This window comes from Mesoplodon bidens, assembly GCF_964165515.1.
Source record: "Mesoplodon bidens genome assembly, chromosome: 16".
Classification (NCBI taxonomy): domain Eukaryota; kingdom Metazoa; phylum Chordata; class Mammalia; order Artiodactyla; family Ziphiidae; genus Mesoplodon; species Mesoplodon bidens.
Genome location: NC_138173.1, coordinates 70740784 through 70764607, shown reverse-complemented (window position 1 = coordinate 70764607; position 23824 = coordinate 70740784). Strand labels below are relative to the sequence as shown.

Sequence of the window (23824 nt, the reverse complement as noted above, 5' to 3'; positions counted from 1 at the left end):
CAATCATGGCAGGTGAGGAGAGGAAAACACCAAGGGGCTCCATGCTGACCTGACGTGGTGCTGGCGCAGATGTGGTCAAGGTGCCGTCAGGGGACCAGAGGCAGGAAAGGCTTCCAGGAGGAAAAAGGCCTTGGAGGGTGGGGAAGATTCAGGGCCACGAAGAACACACTCCTGGTTTAATGGGACCCCAAAGCCCGGGTCAAAATGCACATCCCACTGTGATGGGGGCTGGGGGTAGGGTGGATGCATTAGAGGCTGGGGGAGGGGTCAGACGACAGAGCTCAGGATTAGCAACAGAGAGCCTGTATTTGGGGAGGACGCTTCCCCAGCCTCACCGGGGGGAGCACCCAGACCACACTGAACCCCTAGCGCTGGCTGAGGCAGAAAGCATTAATTGCCTTTCTAAACTCAAGAAAGATCATCCATCTTAATTAAGATTGGCCCATGCTGGGACCGTCCATCAGCTGTTGGTGTGTCAGTAGCAGGAGGGCAGCTGGGAGTGGGGGGGAGGAAAGGGACTCAGAGGGGAGTGATCCCCACCGAAGGGTTCGCTAAATGTTCCTGGGGGTCAGGCCTCGGGTGTCCGTGATCTTGGCCGACAGGGAGAAGAGCAGCGTCTTAATTAACCTGCGGAGAGCGCCCTGGCCTCTGCATCACTCTCTGTTCTCAGTCGCTCAATCCTTCTCAGTTCCCAGCGATTTAATTAAAGGATCTTCCCCTTACAAGAACGTCTCATTTTCCACGGAGCAGCATTAAAAGAATTAGGAGTCACTAAGGCTGATCGGACTGCGGTTGTTTCCCCGTCAGAACAGAAAGGGGACAACAGGATGACTCAGATGCCCACTGCCCCCAACCCCTTACCCCAAGCAGGAAATCGAGGCCCAGGGAGAAGGGGTATCCTCGGGGTCACACGAGGAACTAGTGGCAGACTTGGATCGTGACAAACCCGTCCCCTTCCATCTCCCCTCCATCCACTCCATAAAGGGCTGTAATCTTCAACTAGTGACTCCAGTTTATGCCTCTTTAAAATGACATGGGGCTTCCCTGGTGGCGCAGTGGTTGAGAGTCCACCTGCCGATGCAGGGGACACGGGCTCGTGCCCCAGTCTGGGAAGATCCCACATGCCGCGGAGCGGCTGGGCCCGTGAGCCATGGCCGCTGAGCCTGCGCGTCCGGAGCCTGTGCTCCGCAACGGGAGAGGCCACAACAGTGAGAGGCCCGCGTACCGAAAAAATAATAACAAATAAATAAATAAATAAATAAAATGACAATGATATTCATGAAAGTTAAATTTGAGTATGAGTGTAAAAGTACTTGGTTGCTGGAAATCAAAATGAACACAAATGCCTTTGCAGTTCCTAAGAAGCTGGCCCTGTAGACCCAGGCACCTAGGACAGGAGTCAGTAAACAATGGTCCGTGGGCCCAATCTGACCCGCCACCTATTTTTGTAAATAAAGTTTTATTGGAACACAGACACACTTATCGTTTCTGTGCTACCTATGGCTGCTCTCAGGTGACAGTTGGCAGAGCTGCATAGTTGCAACGGAGACTGGATGGCCCACAAGGCCTAAAATATCTATCTGGCTCTTTACAAGAAATGTTTGCCAAGCCCGGGCAGAAGAGGGCAGGCTACATGCCAAGGAAATCAGATGACGGCGTTTAGAACATTGCCACGGGTAATCCTGGCGCTGACCCTACAGATGGGTGAGACGTCCCCACTCACGGAGGAGCTCACCGAAGCTCAGGGAGGCGGAGGGGCCGCAGAGGCCACGGAGCCGTGAGCCAAGGACAGGGCCTTGCTCCACGCTGCTACCTGACGCTAGCTCCTCGGCACCGAGTGATGCCTTCCTACCCCAGGGTGGGCCCTCAGGGGTCCTCCAGCCCCAATCCCCCACTGTATGGTATGGAACTGAGGCCCAGACAGCGGAAGAGCCCTCCAAGGTCACTCAGAGATGGGGAAAGGGACCAAGGCTCCCGGCTCCCAACACAGTGCTCCATCCGTCCTGTCAGGCTGAGCTGAGGTGACATAAAGGCGGGAATGATGGAGCACCTGCTCCGAGTCCGGTGAGGCGCTAGGCAGGTACCAGGCCTGATCTCCAGCCACACAGGAGTGACGAATACAAGTGTCATCATCCCATTTTTCAGATGAAGATACTGAGGCTCAGAAATAGAAAGGGAAGTATCCCAGGGCATCCAGCTAGCAGAGCCCAGGCACGAACACAGGTTCCCCTGAGTCCCAAGTCTGTTTCTTCCAGGTGAACTGGAGCCCCGGTTCCAGGCTTCCGGGTGAACTGGAGCTGCCAGAGAAGCAGAGAAGGGTCGCCCCACTCTGTTCTCCAGGGCAATCCTGGTCCGTGGAACCCACTATCCGCCAGCACCAAGGCCGGGTCAGTGGCTTGGTCGTCCTGGAGGCTCCTAGCTCCCCCTGCTGGTGTGTGATTCCCACGGCTCCATCTCTCTGTTGTTCTAGCCAAAAACCTGCTCTGGACTAGGATTCAGCCCCACACTGCCCTGTACTTGCAGCTTACAAAGAGATTTCCACAGGCTTTGGTGCAACCGAGATGCACACAGACCATGTGGGCGTGGAGGAGAGCTGGAAGCAAAGGGCTCTGTAGCTGGGCACGCCTGCGTTCAAATCCCTGCGGGTCACCCACAGGCTCTGATCTCCAGCAAAGGCATGTGTTCCTCTCAGTGTCCCGTGACCTCTGGGACCCACGATTCTACCTGTGAAATGGGCAGCCCAGATCACCTGCGGGGATTAGGAGGTGATGTATGCAGAGTGACTGAGCGCTGCCCGCACGGGCAGGGGCCTGTCCTTGCAGTGGGGGGAACTGGCCATGACCCCCCTGCCCCCTCCTGACAGAAGGTCCGGGTGGTGAGGTCAATAGCATGAAAGGATGAAGGCTGCCCCCAGGGGGGCAGAACCGCAGGGACAGCCTCCCCAGCAGCGGGGAGGGTAACTCAGCACCGTTAGGATGCCTGCGTCACCAACGGAGCCTAGCAGCGCTTCCCAGGCCCACTTGTTCCGTGCAATGCGAGGAGTCCCTTTCCCTCTCTGGGCCTCAGTTTGCTCACCTGCAAAGTGGGGCTGCTGACTGTCTCCCTCAAGTTCCTTCAGCTCTGGCACCCTGAGCCTGGTTCACAGACTCTGCTGTCCTTTTTGATTATTGCCAACTGGGGAGTCACCTGTAGCTCCGCCCAGCCTCTGGGGCTCCTTTAGTGGTAATCCATCCTCCAGCCCCTCTGCCATTCATGCATTCAACACAGTTACGATAGAAGAAAATGATGACAATAATTGAGGAGATGGTAATGATTAACCCAGGTTGGATGCTTGTGCTGTGCCAGGAAACGCACAGCTATCATCTTCTCTAAGCCTCACAATGACTCGATGAGCAAGGTGCTATTGTGATCTTCATTTCAGAGATGGAAAAACTGAGGCTCACCAGCTAGTAAGCGGTGAACCCCTGGCTCCAACCCGGGAGTCTGACCTCAGACGTAACAAAGGTTCAGCTGTTCACAGCGTACCACACTTCACAGAATGCCAGTTGATAGGTTTACAGAGACCCCTGGCTGGGGCCGACTCTACTGATTATCACAGTCAATGCATTGTGACCTACAAGGCACAGAAACCGGGTGAGCATGCCTCCCTCCAGGCCTGGCAGAAGCTGTCTTTCAAGGCTAATTTCCATCTAGGTACCCAGGCAGGATGCATGTGACCTAAGTACCCACCACAGGTAGGTGGCCACTTGTGGTTCCCTTATTAGTTTCTCCTGGTCCATCACAAGCTCCCCGAGGGCGGGGCTACTGTCTGGGGCATCTCTCCATCACCCGAGGCTACGGGTGACTCCCCAGTTTGCACCTCTCCATCACCCGCAGGTCTGCTTCTGGGACGGTCCAAAAAGAGGTGCAGAATGGAAGGATCAGTGCTGAGCACCAGTGGGGGCAGCAAATACCACAGGTGACTCTGGCCTGACGCACCTTCTTCTGTCTACGCCTACCTGCCCTTCCCTTTTGTCTGTTTTGTGATAGTTAACATACCAAACCGTCACTGCCTTCTTAGCCTGCAGGAAGTGTAACAACTGTTATCTACAACAAACCCCCAAAGCCTTAAAGTGCAGCAGGAATGGTGACAGTGATAGATTAGAATTTTTAAAATCAAACCCAAACGTGTCCCTGTCATGGCTAAGAGAAGGGCCAAGTTGACTTGAAAATAATTTACTTAGAAAATTTTGTGATGCGTGGTAAACTAAGTCCTCCCTTCAGAATACGTTTTGTTTTTTCTTTCTTCTTCCAAAGTATTAGTCCACTTAATTGATTCCCAAAGACTTCCTGCTATGACTTACAACTATTACCACTGGGAGGAGAGGGATGCGGACCTGGATTTCATCCAAGGGCAGGATGGACAGTTCATTTTGAAATTGTAAAAGGGGTTGGTGGCGTGATGGATCTGGAATCAAACAGCCCTTTCTCTCCAGCCTGGAAAGATGGAACCGAAGAATAGGCAGAAAATCATCAGTGACAACAGCTAATGAATTTTACTTGAATTTTTTTTTTTTTTTTTTTTTTTTGTGGTACGCGGGCCTCTCACTGTTGTGGCCTCTCCCGTTGCAGAGCACAGGCTCCAGATGCGCAGGTTCAGCGGCCATGGCTCACGGGCCCAGCTGCTCGGCGGCATGTAAGATCTTCCCGGACTGAGGCACGAACCCGCGTCCCCTGCATCGGCAGGCGGACTCTCAACCACTGCGCCACCAGGGAAGCCCAGCTAATGAATTTTAAATACTTATGACAAGAAAAATTAATTTTCTAAATTGGCCCTATAGATACAGGTTATAAAGTAAGTCACTCTCTCCTCAAAACACGCAAAACTCAGAGCAACTAACATAGCTCAGATTTGGGGCTGCACGGCCACGGCCATGTTGGAAGGTCACGGCCTCCTTACTAGGCACTGTCTTGAGGGGCCAGAGCCGTCCTTCTCTGCCCGACACTGTGTCAAGCACCTCACAGACATTATCCTGGTGAAGCTCACTACCTCCGAGGCTGGTTGATCTTCACCTGTACATTGGGGCAAGAGCACCCACACCCCCCAGCACTGTCCTAAGGACAGATGCAAAGGCCCTGACACAGTACGTCGTTAACCCCTCGCAGCGATTATTTTATCATCCACATTAGTGCAATGGTGAGGTGACGTAACCTAACATCCCAAAGTGACACAAATGCCAAGAGGTGGAGTCGGGTCTTTCTTGCCTGGGCTGGGCTCCTTATTCAGAGCCCGGCCTTCACCCCCTGCGTTAACAGGGGACAGCCCAGGAGGGAGGAAAGGCCATCCGGAAGCAGGGCTGGTATTAGGGCTGCCGGCACGTAACTCTGGCTGAAGGGGTGCCTAGGGGACAGAGTCAGGAAAGGATACGACAGAACCACGCCCCCTGCCCTGACCCCCGCCCCCCCCTGCCCGACTCCACAGGGATATCCTGTAATACAGACAAGGGTCCACCTTTCTGTGTTTCCGGGGCAGGGGGCGGGTAGCTGTGCTAAAATGGATAGTCTGCTGTGTCAAGGCAGGTGGTTCTCTGAGAGTAATCCCTCTCCAGAGACAACCCTGCCGGGGGGACAGGGGCCAGACAATGTAATGACACAGATGGAGAGAAGCAGTCTACCTACCGACACAGCAAAACACCATGAATGGCATCGAATGGCGGAAGCCTCTCCCTTCATCTTTCCTCCCGCCTCCTCCCCCACCTCCTCTGTGCGGCCTTAGGTCTCGCCCGCAGGCGCCCTGCACGCCCAGGGCCTTCTCTCCAGGCCAGATGCCCCCCGTCGGGGATCTGGCTGGCTGGGGGCGGGGCCTGAAGCAGGCAGCCCCCTCCCCATTTCTGGCTTCCCCTCTTACAAGCTATGGCCTGTGGGCAAGCTTCTGGACCTCCAGACACATTCCCTCTTGGTCAGATAAGGGTGATTGGGAAGCTGCCCCCGAGGCCTGGTGTGGGAATCGGTGTCCGGCGCGTCTGCACTGGCCCTTGGGCCTCTGTGACTCATCATTTCTCGACAGGTCGTGCTTGGTCAAGCCTGGTGTCTTGATGTCCCTTCTCTGCCTGGATCCGGGGCTCAGCTAAGGCTGCAGCGAGGCCCTCCGTGTACCCCTTGGAGCCACACCAGCGTCCCCGCTGGGTCCCTGCAGCGTCCCATCCCTTGTTCGCGCCTCTGCCCGCGGACCTGGTGGTGACTTCCTTGAGCCCGGGACCACGTGTCGCTGCGAAGCTGTGTTCCCACAGCTGCACGGCCAGCGCCAGGCCGCTGCAGGCAGTCCATTCGTCTTCGCTGAATCAGGGGCGAGTGGGTGCCCACGAGGCTGTGACAGGCCCAGGAGAGGCAGATGAACGACGATGTTACCGGGTTAGTAAACAACGGGCAGACACGGGAGCCTCACCCTGCTCACAGGCGAGCAAATGACACATCCCTGTTCACGCTGCCCTCTGCCACTTGCCGGGACTTTACCAGGAAACCACCGTGAACAACAGGAAGCAGAACAAATATTTATTGTGTTCCTGCTACGTGTAACACAATGTGCCGGAGGCTCAGAAGTACGCTGTCAGGGTTAACCCTTAAAATGAACTAGGCAAATGGGGCGAAATCATTTACCCCATTGCGTAGATGATGAAACTGATATTCATAAAGGTTAACCAACATCACAGTGAATCATACATGCAGAAGCAGGATTCAAACCGAAGCCCACCTTGCCTCCCAAGCACAAGACCCCCATGATGACCATTTACAGTCGCTTGTTGTGTTGTGTTGATAAGTACCCAGGACTGCACATGACCCAGCAGATGCCCGGCGCATGCCCACTGAACAGCAGCCCAGCACAGTTACCGTTCTTCGGGGGGTTTTATAAATTAGAAGAATAAGATCTTTTAATGATTTCAGGGTCACTGAGGAGGCAAAGAAAGCACATGTTGGATGGGACCTTCAGAAATAACCAGCTTTCGAGGGGAGCAGCATGTAGGACTGACCCAGCCCTGAAGGCGCCCAACCTCTGAGCTCTGTGGTCGTCCGTGCAGACAGCCGAGAGCTCCTGCTGAGTGGCCTGGGCACCTGCCCCTCCACGTCACATGATCCCACCAGTTCTGGTCCAAGGCCTCGTGTCAGGGGACCTGGGAAGGGCAGGCTCCTCCCTCCAGCCTCACCCCACGGCTTACACCGAGCACATGCAGTTAGACTTTTCCTTTTGTGCATTCATGTTGCATCTCTCCCACGAGATCATGACCATTTTGAGTGCGTCGCTTGAGGGATGTTCACATTTGTGGGCCCCATGACTGGGAGCACAAATAATAATGGATAATTACAGAGTGTGGGCCAGGCGCTCTGCTAACGGCTTCTTGGGCTTCGTTCAGTTAATGCTCTCAGTAATCTTAGGAGTTAGCAATTATCATCAGACCCCTTTCAGAGATCAGTAAACTAAAACTCAGACAGGCCTAGAACATGCCATGGTCACTCAGAAAAGTGACAGAGCTGGATCTGAGCTCAGACTCTCTGTCTCTGACCTGGATGCTCAACCATCTCAACAGAACTTACATGGATACTTGGGCAGGATTAATCTCTCTGGAATACCACTCTGACCTCTGCACCCTGGGTCTATTAAATGGCCACTGTGTCCCCATTTAATTTTATTGAGCTACATTTATTGAATAAAATCAATATCCATCATCTCCAATATCCAACCTATTCCTCTAGGTTCTGGCTTCTGGTTGACCCTTCTATCTTTCCCCTTAGAGGACCCAACACCCTAACAGAAATGCTCATGGCTCATCATTCATCCTCCATGCTGTCCCACCCCCAGGGGTTAGCGCCACTGTTACTCTTCTTTGGAATCCCCTCCCTCTCCTTGGACTCCACTCCCTGCAAGTGCAAAGTCTATCTAGTTTACAAAGCCCCAATCACAGGCCACCTCCACCACGAAGCTTTCCCTAACTTATCCTGAGTGGGAAGTGTCCTTGCTTCCTCTGAGTTCCAGAGGCACTTCTTGCCTTCCTGGCTTAGGGAAAGCAGCCACTCCCCTTCTTGTATTAGAGCAGCAGCTTTTAAGCTTCCCCCAGGAGGTCCCCTCAGACCTGGCTGGGGTGAGAGGGTGGTGACAATGAAGGCCAAGTGCATGGGGCTATGGACTCCACCCTCTTCATCCAGAACAACTACCACTTCACCTGTTTGTACATCTGCTTATATACCTGCATGAGATTTCATCTGAAGAAAGGGTTCTTGGAAGAAACAAAGCTTGACCTCAGTGAGAAGTTACAACTGACACCACACAAATACAAAGGATCACAAGAAATGACTATGAACCCCAAAATGACTATACATCCCAAAAATGTACAACCTAGAAGGAATGGATAAATTCCTAGAAACGTACAATCTCCTGAGACTGAATCAGGAAGAAATAAAAAATATGAACAAATTACCAGTCATAAAATTGAATCTGTAATAAAAACTCCCAACAAACAAAAGTCCAGGACCAGACAGTTTCACAGGTGAATTCTACCAAACATTTAGAGAGGAGTTAACACCTATCTTTCTCAAACTGTTCCAAAAACTTCAACAGAAAGGAACATTTCTGAACTCGGTCTACGAGGCCAGCATCATCAATACCAAAACCAGACAAAGACACCACAAAAAAAGAAAATTACAGGATAATATCACTGATGAACTTAGATGCAAAAATCCTCAACCTAGTATTATCAAACCAAATTCAACAATACGTTAAAAGGATCATACACCATGATCAAGTGGGATTTATTCCAGGGATGCAAGGATAGTCCGATATCTCCAAATCAATCAATGTGATACACCACATTAACAAATTGAAAAATAAAAATCATATGATCATCTCAATAGACGCAGAAAAGGCTTTTGGCAGAATTCAGTATATATTTACGATGAAGACTCTCAACAAAGTCGGTATAGAGGGAGCACACCTCAACATAATAAAAGCCACATATGAAAATCCCACAGCTAACGTCATATTCAATAGTGAAAGGCTGAAAGCATTTCATCTACGATCAGGAACAAGACAAGAATGCCCACTCTTGCCACTTTTATTCAACATAGTATTATAAGGCCCCAGCAACAGCAATCAGATAAGAAAAAGAAATAAAAGGAATCCAAATTGGAAAGAAAGAAGTAAAACTGTCACTGTTTGAAGATGACATAATACTATATATAGGAAACCTTAGATATGCCACCAAAAATCTGTTAGAACTAATAAATGAATTGAGTAAAGTTGCAAGATACAAAATTAATGTACAGAAATCTGTTTCATTTCTATACACTAACAATGAACTATCAGAAAGAGAAATTAAGAAAACAATCCCACTTATAATTACATTAAAAAGAATAAAATACCTAGGAATAAATCTAAACCAGGAGGTAAAAGACCTGTATTTGGAAAACTCTAAGACTCTGAAGATACCACAAACAGATGGAAAGATATACCATGTTCATGGATTGGAAGAATTAATATTGTTAAAATGACCATACTACCCAAGGCAATCTACAGATTCAATACAATCCCAACCAAAATACCAATGGCATTTTCACAGAACTAGAATAAATAATCCTAAAATTTTTATGGAAACACAGAAGACCCCAAAGAGCCAAAACACTCTTGAGAAAGAACAACAAAGCTGGAGGTATCACACTCCCTGGTTTCAAACTACACTACAAAGCCACAGTGATCAAAACATAAGGTACTGGCACAAAAACAGACATGTAGATCAATGACACAGAATAGAGAACCCAGAAATAAACCCAACTTACATGGATGGTCCATTAATCTACAACAAAGGAGGCAAGAATATACAATGGGGGAAGAAATTTCTCCAATAAATAAACGAAACCCCCAGCTGAGAAAACTGGACAGCTACATGTAGAAGAATAGAATTAGAACATTTTCTCACACCATATACAAAAATAAACTCAAACTGGATCAAAGACTTAAATCTAAGACCTGAAAACATAAACCCCCTAGAAGAAAACATAAGCAGTATGCTCTCTGACACCAGTCAGAGCAATATTTTTTTTTTAATATGTCTTCTCAGACAAGGGAAACAAATGCAAAAATAAACACATGAGAATACATCAAACTAAAAAGCTTTTGCACCTTAAAGGAAGTCATGAACAAAATGAAAAGGCCACCTACTGAATGGGAGAAAATATCTGCAAACAATATATCAGGCAAGGGGTTAATATCCAAAATATCCAAAGAACTCGTACAACTCAACATCAAAAATAAATAAACAACCCAATTAAAAAATGAGCTGAAGACCTGAATAGAAATTTTTCCAAATAAGACATACAGATGGCCAACAGACACATGAAAAGATGCTCAATATCACTAATCATCAGGGCAATGCAAAGGAAAACCACAACGAGATATCACCTCACTCCTGTCAGAATGGCTGTTATCAAAAAAACAGCAAATAACAAGTGTTGGTGAGGATGTGGAGAAAAGGGATCCCTTGTGCACTGCTGGTGAGAATGCAAATTGGTGCAGCCACTATGGAAAACAGTATACCGGTTCCTCAAAAAATTAACAATAGAACTACCATACAATCAGCAATTCCACAACTGGGTATTTTTTCAGAACAAAAACAAAAACACTAATTCAAAAAGATATATGTACCCCTATGTTCACTGCAGCATTATTTTCAATAGCCAATATATGAAAGCAACCTAAGTGCCCATCAACAGATGAACGGGTGAAGAATATGTGGTATATCTACACAATAGAACATTACTCATCCATAAAAAAGAATGGAATCTAGCCATTTGTGACAACATGGATGGACTTAGAGGGTATTATGCTAAGTGCAATAAGTTAGATAAAGACAAATACCGTATGATTTCACTTATATGTGGAATCCAAAAAACAAAACAAATGAACAAACGTAACAAAACAGAAACGGACTCAGAAACAGATACAGAAAACAAACAGGTGGTTGCAGAGGGGAGAGGGGTTGGAGGGGTAAGTGAAATATGTGAGGGAGATTAAGAGGTACAAACTTCCAGTTACAAAACAAATGAGTCATGGGGATGAAATGTACAGGATGGGGAAATATAGTCAATAACTGTGTAATAACTTTGTATGATGACAGACAATAACTAGACTTACTGTGGTGATCATTTTGTAATGTATAAAAATATCCCATCACTATGTTGTGTACCTGGAACTAACGTAGTGTCGTAGGTCAATTATATGTCAAGAAACAAACAAACAAACATGACACACAGGCTTCTAAACATTAAGAGAAAAAAAATCCATCGTTTCGTTGTACCATTTACCTTTACCAAGACTGGTAAAAATCCACCACCCTTATTAGAGAAATAACTCAAAGTTCATTCTTTACTGAAAATGGGTCAGTAATGTCTTCCTTGGAAACAAAGGACAGCAAACCATTGTAGGATTAAAAATAATTCTCAAGCTTTTTCTTCATTTGTTACTGAATCAAAAGTTTTGGCTGTTTTTAGTGCCCGTTGTTTCAGATGAACAGTTTTGTGAGCCGTCCTATGTAATATAGATGATTTCACTGTCTAGTCTAGAAATGTGAAAATCTAAAACCATGAGGCAATAGCTTGGTATTTTACAACTTAAAAGGATGGTTTATTCAAACAATTGGTTAGAATCACTATAAATTAAATAAAATTTCATTTGATAGAAAAAAGGTCTTGACGTCAGTGAGCTGATGTTGGGTGACAGTGTCAGGAGACGCCGGGGCTGGACAGGGGGCAGTAGGGCTCGCCTCGGTGCCTCCACAAAGCTGTCACACGGCAGAGGCGCCAAAAGGTACGGGATTTATCACGAGCACCTGGACTAAAAGGCCGTCGGACCAGAGAGCATCACGAAGGCTCCTGACTGTGGGTCTACTGCTCCTCCCAAGGTGGAAAGGGGCTGCAGCAGACCCAACACGAGGTGCCAGGACGTGGGGCATAAGACCGTTAACCTCAAACAGTGGCCGCAAAGCAAGGCTCATGCTTCAGAGGGAGAACGAGCATCACTGTCACATTTTAAGCGCCTGGGTCTCAGAGGGGTTGGTCCTGGGTGGGGTCCAAATCCAAGATTCTGACTTGGGAAGGGGAAAGGTAAACCCACCAACCTAACAGAGGAGCAGAAGTACTCAGGCAGAGAATGCTTTTATTCTATCCACCTCACCTCCTTAGAGTAGGAGGTGAATAGGAGAAAGTGCATTTATTTTAAAAGCAAAAGAATTCCAAGATAGTAAGCTGAGACCACCACCTGTGATGGGAGCGGGGGGCCATCAAACCATAGTTACTTCACATGATAATAAGTGCCCTTGATGCCTGAGGAGGGTAGAAGTGTGTAGGTAACCCCTCCCCTCTTTTCTCTCACAGGCGATTCAAACACCGTAAGGTCACTTCCTCTGACAGCTGTCTCCTGGTTACCAGGTTGCAGAGCAGTCCCAGGTAAAGATTCGGCACCTAGACAGGGGTCAAGGAGTTGGGCTGTGATTCAGGGAAGACGCTGATGAGAGTTGGGGGTCTCTGTTCGACACTTGAAGCAAAGGGGCTATGCGGTATGGGCCATGTTTGGGGAGTTGACGCACAGGTCTTTCTGGAAGCAGACGACGGGGGGGAAGGTGTGTGTGCCTGTGCTGGGGGCAGCACTCCTGTGTCGCTGATCCCTCGCCCACCCAAAGCAGGGCCAGCAGAGCCCCAGCGGCCGCCAGGGCGGACAGCACAGAGGAGAGCCCTGTGGAGAGCACCGCTCTGGGGCCTCCCCGCCCCGGGTGTCCCGGGGGCTCCGCAGAGGCCGGCAGCCCTGCCCCGTGGCACTGTCCCACACTGCGTGTCCTCTAGAGCTCCGGGGCCGGCTGCCCCATGGCCTGCTCCTCCACGGGCTGCATGGCCTCCTGCACGTAGACGATGAACTCCGAGGCCTCCCCGCCCTGCGTGTAGACGGTTACCGTCTCGATGCCCTCCACGTCGTCAGAGGACACCACCAAGTGATGCTGCTCAGCCAGCTCCACGGAGGCCTGCTGGAGGGTCTCCTGGATCATGACCGTGTGGTTGGAACTGGGCTCCTCGTCCGTGACCTGTAGGAGGGCAAGAGAAAGGTCACACGGGCCCCACTTCCAGGTCCAGCAGGACAAGAAAATCACAGCGACTGCCTATGGAGCATCTGGCACATTCCAGGAGCTGGTCCTTCCTGCACAGAATCATCTCAGCAATGCTCTACGCTTGCTCTCACCCCCGGTTTATAGATGAGGAGGGTGACACTCACCGGTGCAAAGCAACGTGGTCAGGGGCCCCAGCTGGGGCTAATGGTGCAACCCAAGTTCAAACACCCAGTCCAAGCTCTTCTCGCGATGCCTCCCAGAGGCGTGGGAGTTGCCGAGGCACTCTAGGAGTTATTTCCTGCAACCGTGTAGAGGGTTGGGTGCGGGGTCTCCTGGAAATTCATAGCTGGTCCATTTGGTGGTGAAAAAGGGACTAGTTTATCCTGGGTTATCTGTCTCTCCACACACTCTGGGAGCTCAGCTCTGCGTATGAAGAAGATCAACATCACACCAGGCAGGAGTACATGCCCTTGCACGCCTGGTTGTGCCCAGGTGTCGTCCACCAACACTAGTGCCTCAGAGCCACAGGAGGGGCCTGCTGATGGGCACTCACTGCCCCGGGGCTCTGTCAGTGGAGGGGCCTGCTCACTCCTACAGGCGGGCCTTTCTCTGTAGCTCCAAGCAGGCAGATTCCAGACAAGGCCAAATTCCAGCTGGTGCTAAGGCCCCAGCTCCCTGACTGTGCATTCTGGTCTGTTTTAGAATTGTCTTTGATTTTGAGAAGAGCAATAATACAAACAATACGGGAAAGATTTAGAAAGTGTTGAGACCCTAAGAGCTGCAAAAATGACTGAAGGATTAGAAAACCAGCCCAGGAGGACAGTGAAGGGGCGTGGACTTGCTGGGCTGGGGAACGAGAGCCCTCAGATGTAGGGAGGGATGTCACAGAGACCGGCCTTTCCCAGGGGGTCCGAAAGGCGAGGTGGAAAGAACTTTGTCCTGCACTTTGTGGGGCTCACGCAGCAGCTCCCCCGCAGTTAGCCGTGAGCCTTGCCCACTTTTCCCTATGACTCTCAGGTGTCTCATCTGTAAAACAGGGACAAAAATGCCCACTTCAGAGAATGGCTAGGAGAGCTGAAGAAGATTCCGTATGCAAAGTGGGTGCTTAATAACATCACCGCGCTTTTGGTGTCTTCATTTGTGTACTGAACAACGTTTTCTTAAGGTACTGCGGCATGTCCATTATTCATTCATTCAACAAAACCTTTGTCATTTTATCAGGTCCCAGTGGACTGAGCTCCGTGAGGGCTAGGACGGCACTGCCCCGGCACAGCTCTTCCCCCCAGAGCCAGGTGGGCAGGGCGGATGCCTGGCACGGAGCAAGAACCCAGCATTTGTGCAACGATGCTCCACTGGGTGCAGGTGCCCTGATGGGCGCTCAGGCAGCACGTGGTGGAAAACCAGTCTAGCGGGGCAGACACAGGAACTGAGCGATGTTCTGACAGAGTGCCAGGGAAGCCTCCGGAGGAGGCGTGGGGATGGGCCTCCAGGCACAGAGGGCAGAGGGGGCAATGACTCCCAGGACCCCAGGACAGACTGGAAGCAGTGGGTTTGCTCAGGTGGCCTCCGTGAGCTCCCATTCATGATGCTTCTGACTCCCTTCCCAGCTGGAGCCTGGCGTGGGACGGTCTCCTCCCTGCCCGGCCCTCTGTAACAAGCCACGACCCCACGCCGTCTCTGGGAACGCCCCATGGGGCTTCCAGGGGTCTCCCTCGGCCCTGTGCCTGTGTCATTCCCTGACAGCAGGAAGGGCTGTGTCAGACGGGATCATGTTTAAGGCAGAGAAGAAAATGGACGAGGCACCTCTGGAGTGGGCTCCACACAAAGTTACTGATTGGAAGGAACCTTTAACTTGGACTGATGGAATTTACCAGAAGCTAGAGAGATACCCTGAGTGGAAAGTATTAATCCACGTAGCCTGAGCTGTTTTTCTGCAGTAGATGGAGGCCTTTTTTTCCTTCTTCTTCTTCTTCTTTTACTGTTTGTTTCAATTTCATTTAAATGGGAAAATGTACTGTGAACCGAGACTTTAGAAGTAAATATTGATTTATTTCACTTTGAAAGAAGGTACCTGACCGACGGGTGGGAAAAGGGGAAGGAATACTCAACAAACGCTTTTCTCTTAACTGTCAGTAAATTCTACATGAAGAAAGAAGTCAGGCGGCATGGGTGATTTATGCTGAGGTCCCAGGATCTCAGATGTGCAAAACAAGCTAATGCACTTCAGGTAAACAGATGACACAATGGTGACAAAAAAAAAAAAAGGGTGAGGTCAACCAATACATGAGCTTTGAGATACACTCCTGGCACTGTCGTTCATACACAGTGATTGCCATCATCAGAAATGAAGCCTAAAATGAGGAAGAAGTCGCCAGCCTAAGATTTCACTCTCCTTTTGAACAGCTCTAGTGCCTCGATGGCTGAGTACTGACAAGGGCTGACACTACTGCCCCAGACAAACAGATCCCTGCCGGGCCCAGGGCTTTGATGAGCAGAGGCTGCAGCTCCTGTTCCCATGGCAGCAGGGTGGACACACACCCAGGAGCCGTCCCAGCAGGTCCCAGGATGACTGAGGCGTGGCCACTGCCCACAGATGTGGAAGGAGGGCAGAAACCAACATGCGGCCACCGTGCTCGAAATGAGGGCAGTCACATGCTACCTCCGTCACACCAGGGCCCGGGGCCACTTCATGGAAGGCGCTGTCTGCAGATGGTGGGAAAAGGCATGGCAGGCCGAGGGAAGGCGGCAAAGAGCAGGCATGTGCCCACAGCCCCACCAGGGCCACCGCCACCTCCCCGTCACCGAGCCCACTGGGCAGAGTTCCATCCTCACCTCTCCACACGGTCCTTTGCTGTCTGACGCTGCTGAGCCAACCCCAGCTTTACTCACTGAGATGCCCTCTTCGCTGCTTCCACAACCCTCCGATTCCAGGCTTCCCCATCACGCTTCTCGTGCCCTCCCTCAAAGCCCGGAGGACTCCTGCATCCCCATCCTGCGTCTCCTATGGGCCCCTCGTCTGCACTGAGGCTTTGCTCCTAGCTGAGCGAGGGACGCCAGACCTCAAGTGTGTCTGCACAGGGGAGGCTCCCAGGGGCTGTGTGTCTGTCCAAAGTGCATGAGTCACAGGAGAGGCGGTGCTGGGGAGCGGGGGCAGGTGAGGCCTGAAATGAAGTTCACAATCAGATCCTGAAGAGCCTCGCTCACCAGCTGAGAGACTGAGACTTGCTTTTACAAAGGAAGACACTGGCGGCTTCCCAGGAAGGGCCTTGCCTCACCCAATCCGCGGCAGCCCCTGGACCGCAACTCGCCTAACATGGGAAGAGAAGACGTAGCATCATCTGTCTCTCCCTCTAAATAGCTACATTTATTGGCCCATATTACCTTTTCTACGTATTAAGTCTATTTAACATAATCCTTTCTCTAGTGGAATCAGCTATACATATACATATAGCCCCATATCTCCTCCCTCTTGTGTTTCCCTCCCACCCTCCCTATCCCACCCTTCCAGATGGTCACAAAGCCCTGAGCTGATCTCCCTGTGCTATGTGGCTGCTTCCCACTAGCTATCTATTTTACATTTGGTCGTGTATATATGTCCATGCCACTCCCTCACTTTGTCCCAGCTTACCCTTCCCCCTCCCTGTGTCCTCAAGTCCATTGTCTTAGTCTGCGTCTTTATTCCTTCACAGGTAAATCCTATCAAACATTTAGAGAAGAGTAACACCCAACCTTCTCAAGCTCTTCCAAAAAACTGCAGAGGAAGGAACACTCCCAAACACATTCTATGAGGCCACCATCACCCTGATACCAAAACCAGACAAAGATACTACAAAAAAAGAAAATTACAGACCAATATCACTGATGAATATAGATACAAAAATCCCCAACAAAATACTAGCAAACAGAATCCACCAACACATTAAAAGGATCATAAACTTGGTGAAGACTTTTCTGGGGAAATACTTTCTTTAAAAGATTATTTCAGTAATTATTTATACTTGTTGAGTCTCTTCAGTGGAAGTTTCTTTTAATTCAATTTATAAATTCCTTTATAAAAAACACTACCATAATAGGAAAATTTAATGAGAGTAAAATAAAAGTAGAGTGGACTAACAGTTCTTGCCTCAACAGATATAAGAGAAGAAAAAAAAAAAAAGGATCATACACCATGATCAACTGGGGTTTATCTCAGGGATGCAAGGATTCTTCAGTGTATGCAAATCAATCAATGTGATACACCATATTAACTAATTGAAGAATAAAAACCATATGATCATCTCAATAGATGCAGAAAAAGCTTTTGATAAAATTCAACACCCATTTATGATAAAAACTCTCCCCAAAGTGGGCATATAGGGAACCTACCTCAACATAATAAAGGCCATATATGACAAACCCACAGCAAACATCACTCTCAATGGTGAAAAACTGAAAGCATTTCCTCTGAGATCAGGAGTAAGACGAGGATGTCCACTCTCGCCACTATTATTCAACATAGTTTTGGAAGTCCTAGCCATGGCAATCAGAGAAGAAAAGAAATAAAAGGAATACAAGTTGGAAAAGAAGGAAAACTGTCACTGTTTGCAGATGACATGATACTATACATAGAAAATCCTAAAGATGTCACCAGGAAACTACTAGAGCTAATCAATGAATTTGGTAAAGTTGCAGGATACAAAATTAATGCACAGAAATCTCTGGCGTTCCTATACACTAACAACAAAAGATCAGAAAGAGAAATTAAGGAAACAATCCCATTCACCATGCAACAAAAAGAATAAAATACCTAGGAATAAACCTACCTAAGGAGGTAAAAGACCTGCATGCAGGAAACGATAAGACACTGATGAAAGAAATAAAAGATGACACAACTAGATGGAGAGATGTACCATGCTCTTGGATTGGAAGAATCAACATTGTGAAAATGACTATAACTACCCAAAGCAATCTACAGATTCGATGCAATCCCTATCAAATTACCAATGGCATTTTTTTTACAGAACTAGAACAAAAAATCTTAAAATTTGTACGGAGACACAAAAGACCCTGACTAGCCAAAGCAGTCTTGAGGGAAAAAAACGGAGCTGGAGGAATCAGACACCCTGACTTCAGACTATACTACAAAGCTACAGTAATCAGAACAGTATGGTACTGCCACAAAAACAGAGATATAGATCAATGGAACAGGATAGAAAGCCCAGAGATAAACCCACGCACCTATGGTCAACTAACCTATGACAAAGGAGGCAAGGATATACAATGGAGAAAAGACAGTCTCTTCAATAAGTAGTGCTGGGAAAACTGCACAGCTACATGTAAAAGAATGAAATTAGAATACTCCCTAACACCATACACAAAAATAGACTCAAAATGGATCAAAGACCTAAATGTAAGACTGGACACTCTAACACTCTTAGAGGAAAACAGAGGAAGAACACTCCTTGACATAAATCGCAGCAAGATCTTTTTGGACCCACCTCCTAGAGTAATGGAAATAAAAACAAAAATAAACAAATGGGACCTAATGAAATTTCAAAGCTTTTGCACAGCAAAGGAAACTATAAACAAGATGAAAAGATAACCCTCAGAATGGGAGAAAATATTTGCAAACAAATCAATGGACAAAGGATTAATCTCCAAAAATACATAAACAGCTCATGCAGCTCAATATTAAAAAAACAAACAACCCAATCCAAAAATGGGCAGAAGACCTAAATAGACATCTCTCCAAAGAAGACATACAGATGGCCAAGAGGCGCATGAAAAGATGCTCAGCATCACTAATTATCAGAGAAACGGAAATGAAAACTACAATGAGGTATCACCTCACACCAGTTAGGATGGGCATCATCAGAACATCTACAAACAACAAGTGCTGGAGAGGGTGTGGAGAAAAGGGAACCCTCTTGCACTGCTGGTGGGAATGTAAATTGGTACAGCCACTATGGAGAACAGTATGGAGGTTCCTTAAAAAACTAAAAATAGAACTACCATATGATCCAGCAATCCTACTACTGGGCATCTATCCAGAGAAAACCATAATTCAAAAAGACACATGCACCCCAATGTTCACTGCAGCACTATTTACAATAGCCAGGTCATGGAAGCAACCTAAATGCCCATCGACAGACGAGTGGATAAAGAAGATGTGGTACATATATACGATGGAATATTACTCAGCCATAAAAAGGAACGAAATTGGGTCATTTGTAGAGACGTGGATGGACCTAGAGACTGTCATACAGAGTGAAGTAAGTCAGAAAGGGAAAAACAAATATCTATATTCACGCATATACGTGAAATCTAGAAAAATGGTACAGATGAACTGGTTTGCAGGGCAGAAATTGAGACACAGATGTAGACAACAGACGCATGGACACCAAGGGGGGAAAGCAGCAGGGGGGTGGTGGTGGTGGTGTGATGAACTGGGAGATTGGGATTGACATGTATACACTGATGTGTATAAAATGGATGACTAATAAGAACCTGCTGTATAAAAAAAATTAAATTAAGTTAAATTAAAAAAAAAAAAAGAACACGGCAGTCAGGTCTTTCATGTGAAATACTCCGCTATGTGTGTTGAAGCTCTGGGGAAGGAGCCTTACTTTTTACAGCAGTTAGGGTTTCACTCACTGCTCTAATTACAACCAAACAAGAGGTTCCTCTAGCATTCTCAAAAGGGAACTGCAGACCCATTTCACAAGGTTAATAAGCAAGCACATTTACTGTCACGACCCTAGGTCAGGTGTGGCGTTGCATATGTCAGAAACCAAGGGAAATGGGAAATACTATCCTGAATTTATAAACGAATGTGGTTTATAAAAAAGCATCATAAATTCCCAACTCTAAAACTGTACACATGTATATGGTACCCAAAAAAGGGGTAAATATTATGTGCGAGAAACTTGTGGAAATACCGAAAGATACTCGTAGGCAGGAAGAAACCATTCCATACATCAATGAAGATTTAAAGTGTTTTTAAAAAAAGAAAGACTGCACAGGACGGGAGGAGGGCTGTGATGCATGCCCGCGTCAGGCTAGTCGTCTTTTGTGAGGAGACGTCATAATGCCGCCCCCACCCTATTTCTCTCTTGACTGTGAGGACACAGCAGACATTCTCTCCTCTGTAGATCCCACAGACAGTCCAAAGCCCGCGTTGTAAGGACAGCTCACGAAAGACAGTCCCTGCCAGTCCCCACGTGTGTGTCCTGGCCCTCGGAGACGCTGCAGGGTCCAGCTGGCCGACACTTGGCCACCCCACGCTGAGGCCCCAGAGCACCCGGGAGCCCCCTGCACAGGGTGACCTTGTCCATGGGGTCCTGGCCTGCAGGGGACAGACAGGTCCCACTCTCTTCGCTATGACAGAGAGGCCTGGAAATGGGAAGAGAGGTGCCTCCTAGTGGCCCCAAGCCCATCATAGGATGAGGATGGAAAGGCTTGCCCATTGGCCAAACCAACTGGGTAGGCAGCTGAGTTTAGTGGCAGGTGCGTGAGCAGCGAAAAGACAGTGTGCACAGCTAGGACACCCTGTGTTTCTCAGGGGTCTAAGCACAGGTGAGTGTGATCTCGATAACCACGTGACCGAGGAAAGAGCAATCCCTCCTTCGCCTGTAAGTGGTGGTATGTGGGAAGGGCATCGTGGTCTGTCTCAGCACATGTGAGAATGAGAGATGGTGCCGGGGCCTGGCGCAAGGTGAGTGGTAAGCAGTGTGTGGTGCTCACAACTGCTAGCGGTGTCGTCCCCTCCAGGGGCGGTGTCCCCACCAGCCCCACCTCCCCACTGCCCCTCAGGGTGCACGATTAGCACACCCACCCCCAGACAACGTCCACACAGCACGTGGTTTATAGTAGGCACTCCACACATGCCTGACTTGAATTCTGATGTCTGCCCCAGGAGATCTTTTCAAACCGAGCTCAAACAGAGCATATTCACAGCGACAGGGAAGGAGGCAGGAGGTAGCTCTGACCGCCTCTGAATACCTTCTGATATTTAGACAGGTCTATCGCGCATAATGCTGCACGTTGGTGACCTTTCAGCACACTACACTGAATTCCACTCAGTACCACGCACTGCCTGGGCTCTGCACCCCTGTCAAGCACCTGGCCCAGGGGGCCATGCTTCTCCGAGAGCCTCACCTCTGCCCGGTAGCCCGTGCACAGATGGGCCACTCCCGGGGTCAGGCAGGGCTTCACTGAACTCCCCTGCATGGCAGTGTGTGACCATCTCTCTCTGCATGCGCTCAGGACAAAAGGCCTCCACCCTCTTGATGCTCACCAGACCCTGCCCCCACAACCTGACGGGGGTGCTCGATGGAGACGTGGGGCGGTGGACCCCCACCCTCTGCCAACCCCTCTGTGCTGGGGAGGCACGGGTTTCTCTCCTCAGCTGGTGCAGACTCTTCTCCCCCCCAATTTAACAAACTGTTTCCTCTAGCAGTTCCTCTCCCTGTCCTTTTACACAGGTCACAGGCAGCCTCCACAAGACCCCATGGGCAAGGACACGGAGCTGGCAGGACGCACCCTGTTCCTGCCTGGACCTCCAAGCTGCTGCCCTCACCCAAGGGAGAAAGGTAGGCTAAATTCCCAGTGATGGAGCACATCCGCGTTCTGTTTAAAGAATGTTTATCGTACCAAAACATACACCACTTCAATCGCCCCTCAAACCCACCCAGGTAAGTTCATCAGTGGCAAAGCAGGTCTAAGAACAGAACGAGGGACTGCGATGGTCTTACTCTGAGGCCAGGGCAGTGTTGACACCCGCCCTGTGCACTGATGTGAGCAGCCTAAGACCCCGCCCTGAGACTCTGCGTGGACGCCGCCTCCTGCTCATCAAAGCCACTCGCCCGTTTCCCTCCTACTTGTACCTCTCTCTCCAAGTAGGGAGACCTGCCCACCTCGACCGTTTCTGGCCCTTCTCCCTTTGCCTGCTCTCAAGTCTGGTGCCCCTTCTGGCTCAGAGTTCCTCACCCAACTGCCCGTTCCTGTGGGCAAGCGGTTGCATGATGCCACTCAGCTCCAGCTCTTCCAAATCAGCCTCCTCGAGGGACTTCTCCAGGGAATGACCCAGAATGTCACGACAACTGCACGTGGTAAGGGGTCAAACTGCCTCCAGCCACAAACACGGCAGTTTACATAATGCAACCACCTGCCTGGACCAAGCAGCAGACTCTCCTATGAAGCAGGCAGTGTTTCATCCACCCTGGGACTCCTACTGCTGAGCACAGGGCCTGGACGGCTGCATCAGTACCTGCTTGCTGAGCAGAAGCTTCCAGAAGCAAAACAGTTATGGCTGAATTCTATGAGCAACTCGATGAGCTCAGACAGGGGTTAAGGAGCTAAGTCATTCCTATGACAGGAGCTAAGATTAGACCTAACCAGCACCAGGCTCCCTGCCAACTGCTTCATTTGCATAATTACGCATAACCCGTACATTAGCCCCATGGGGTAGGCTCTATTATTTTCCCACTTTACAGATGAGAAAAGAGAAGTTCGAAGAGGAGAAGTGCTTGTCCCTAGTCATACACTGTGAAGTGACAGGCGTGGGGTCACACCCAGGCCGTCTGGCCCCGAGCTGTTTCCTCCTCCACGCGCTGTGACCTGGCCCGGGGCGACCCCCGAAATGGGCTTCTCGGGAGACCCCCGTGCGCTGTTCATCCAGGGAGGGCCCCTGTCTCAGAGGCCTGAGGCTCCCCAGGCGGGGCACCCACAGCAGCTGGAAATCACCAGGCTGCTCAGCTGGGTCCCGACGAGGGCAGCCCCAGCCCACCCAGCTCGGCTTCCCGAGTCTGATGCCCCAGCGGTGCTTCTGAACACTCGTGAGGCCTTTATAACGTGCCAGGCCCTGAGCTAAGTGCTACAGACCTCCTCCAACTTGCTAGGGAGAGAAGGCGGGTGGGCAAACCAGCTAACTAAGATACGGCTGGTGGCAGAGTCTCTGAGAACTGACTCCTGCCCACCCCCCATTCTCCCCACAACCTAGACAGACGGGAGGTGAGCTTCGGCCCCCTGCCCAGGGCCAGCCCCTCTGTAAACATCCCCTTCCTACTTCCCGACTGGGGAGGGAAGGCCACAACCGGACCGGGTGGTCCAGCCCAGAGTCTCAGATCCAGGCCACTGTCCATGACAGGCCCACAGTGGGGCTCCCTCTCTGAGCCTCTGCTTTTCCGTGGAAGGGACAGAGAGGTCTTCTCGCGCTGGACGGCCACGCCTCCACCCGCTTCTCTGGTTACTCAGGGGGGTGGACTTGGGGCTCCTGGAGAAGCAGGAAGCCCCCTGAGGCCTCCGGGCCGCAGGTGCACCAGAGCGGCCAGGGCGGGTGCCGCAGGAACGTGGCTGTTAACAACAGGGCGCTTCTCTGCCCAGGCGGTCCGTGACCATGTTCACTTTCTATCACCACCTATAAAACTACCATAAAGGCAGTGGCTCAAAACACAAATCCTCCAGCTTCTAATCGCGCTGACGCCTGTCCCCAGGTGAGGCAATGCCCTGCCTTCAAGGGCTCAGGGCACTGCATCAGGCCCCCCCGGCCCATCCCCTGGCTCAACTCCACTGTGCCATCTCACAACACAGGGCGGTTCTGGAGGACGGGCCCGACAGGACCTGAGAGGGCCGAGCCCTGGACCAGGAGTCAGCCCCGCCGAGGGGAGGCAGGAGCGCCCGGGCCACAGGGCTCGGCCGGCGCAGAGGCCTGGAGGTGGGCACAG

General features: G+C 49.9%; 1 protein-coding gene across 1 annotated transcript in view; it reads right to left on the bottom strand.

Moving 5' to 3' along the window:
* Window positions 1-11619: 11619 nt before the first annotated feature.
* Window positions 11620-23824, bottom strand: part of ZFAT (zinc finger and AT-hook domain containing) — a 160504-nt gene continuing 148299 nt past the window's right edge. The window contains exon 16 of the mRNA XM_081258846.1: window positions 11620-13097. Coding sequence (XP_081114972.1) covers window positions 12858-13097 — 240 coding nt within the window. The 3' untranslated portion in view covers window positions 11620-12857. The remainder of the gene's footprint in view (window positions 13098-23824) is intronic.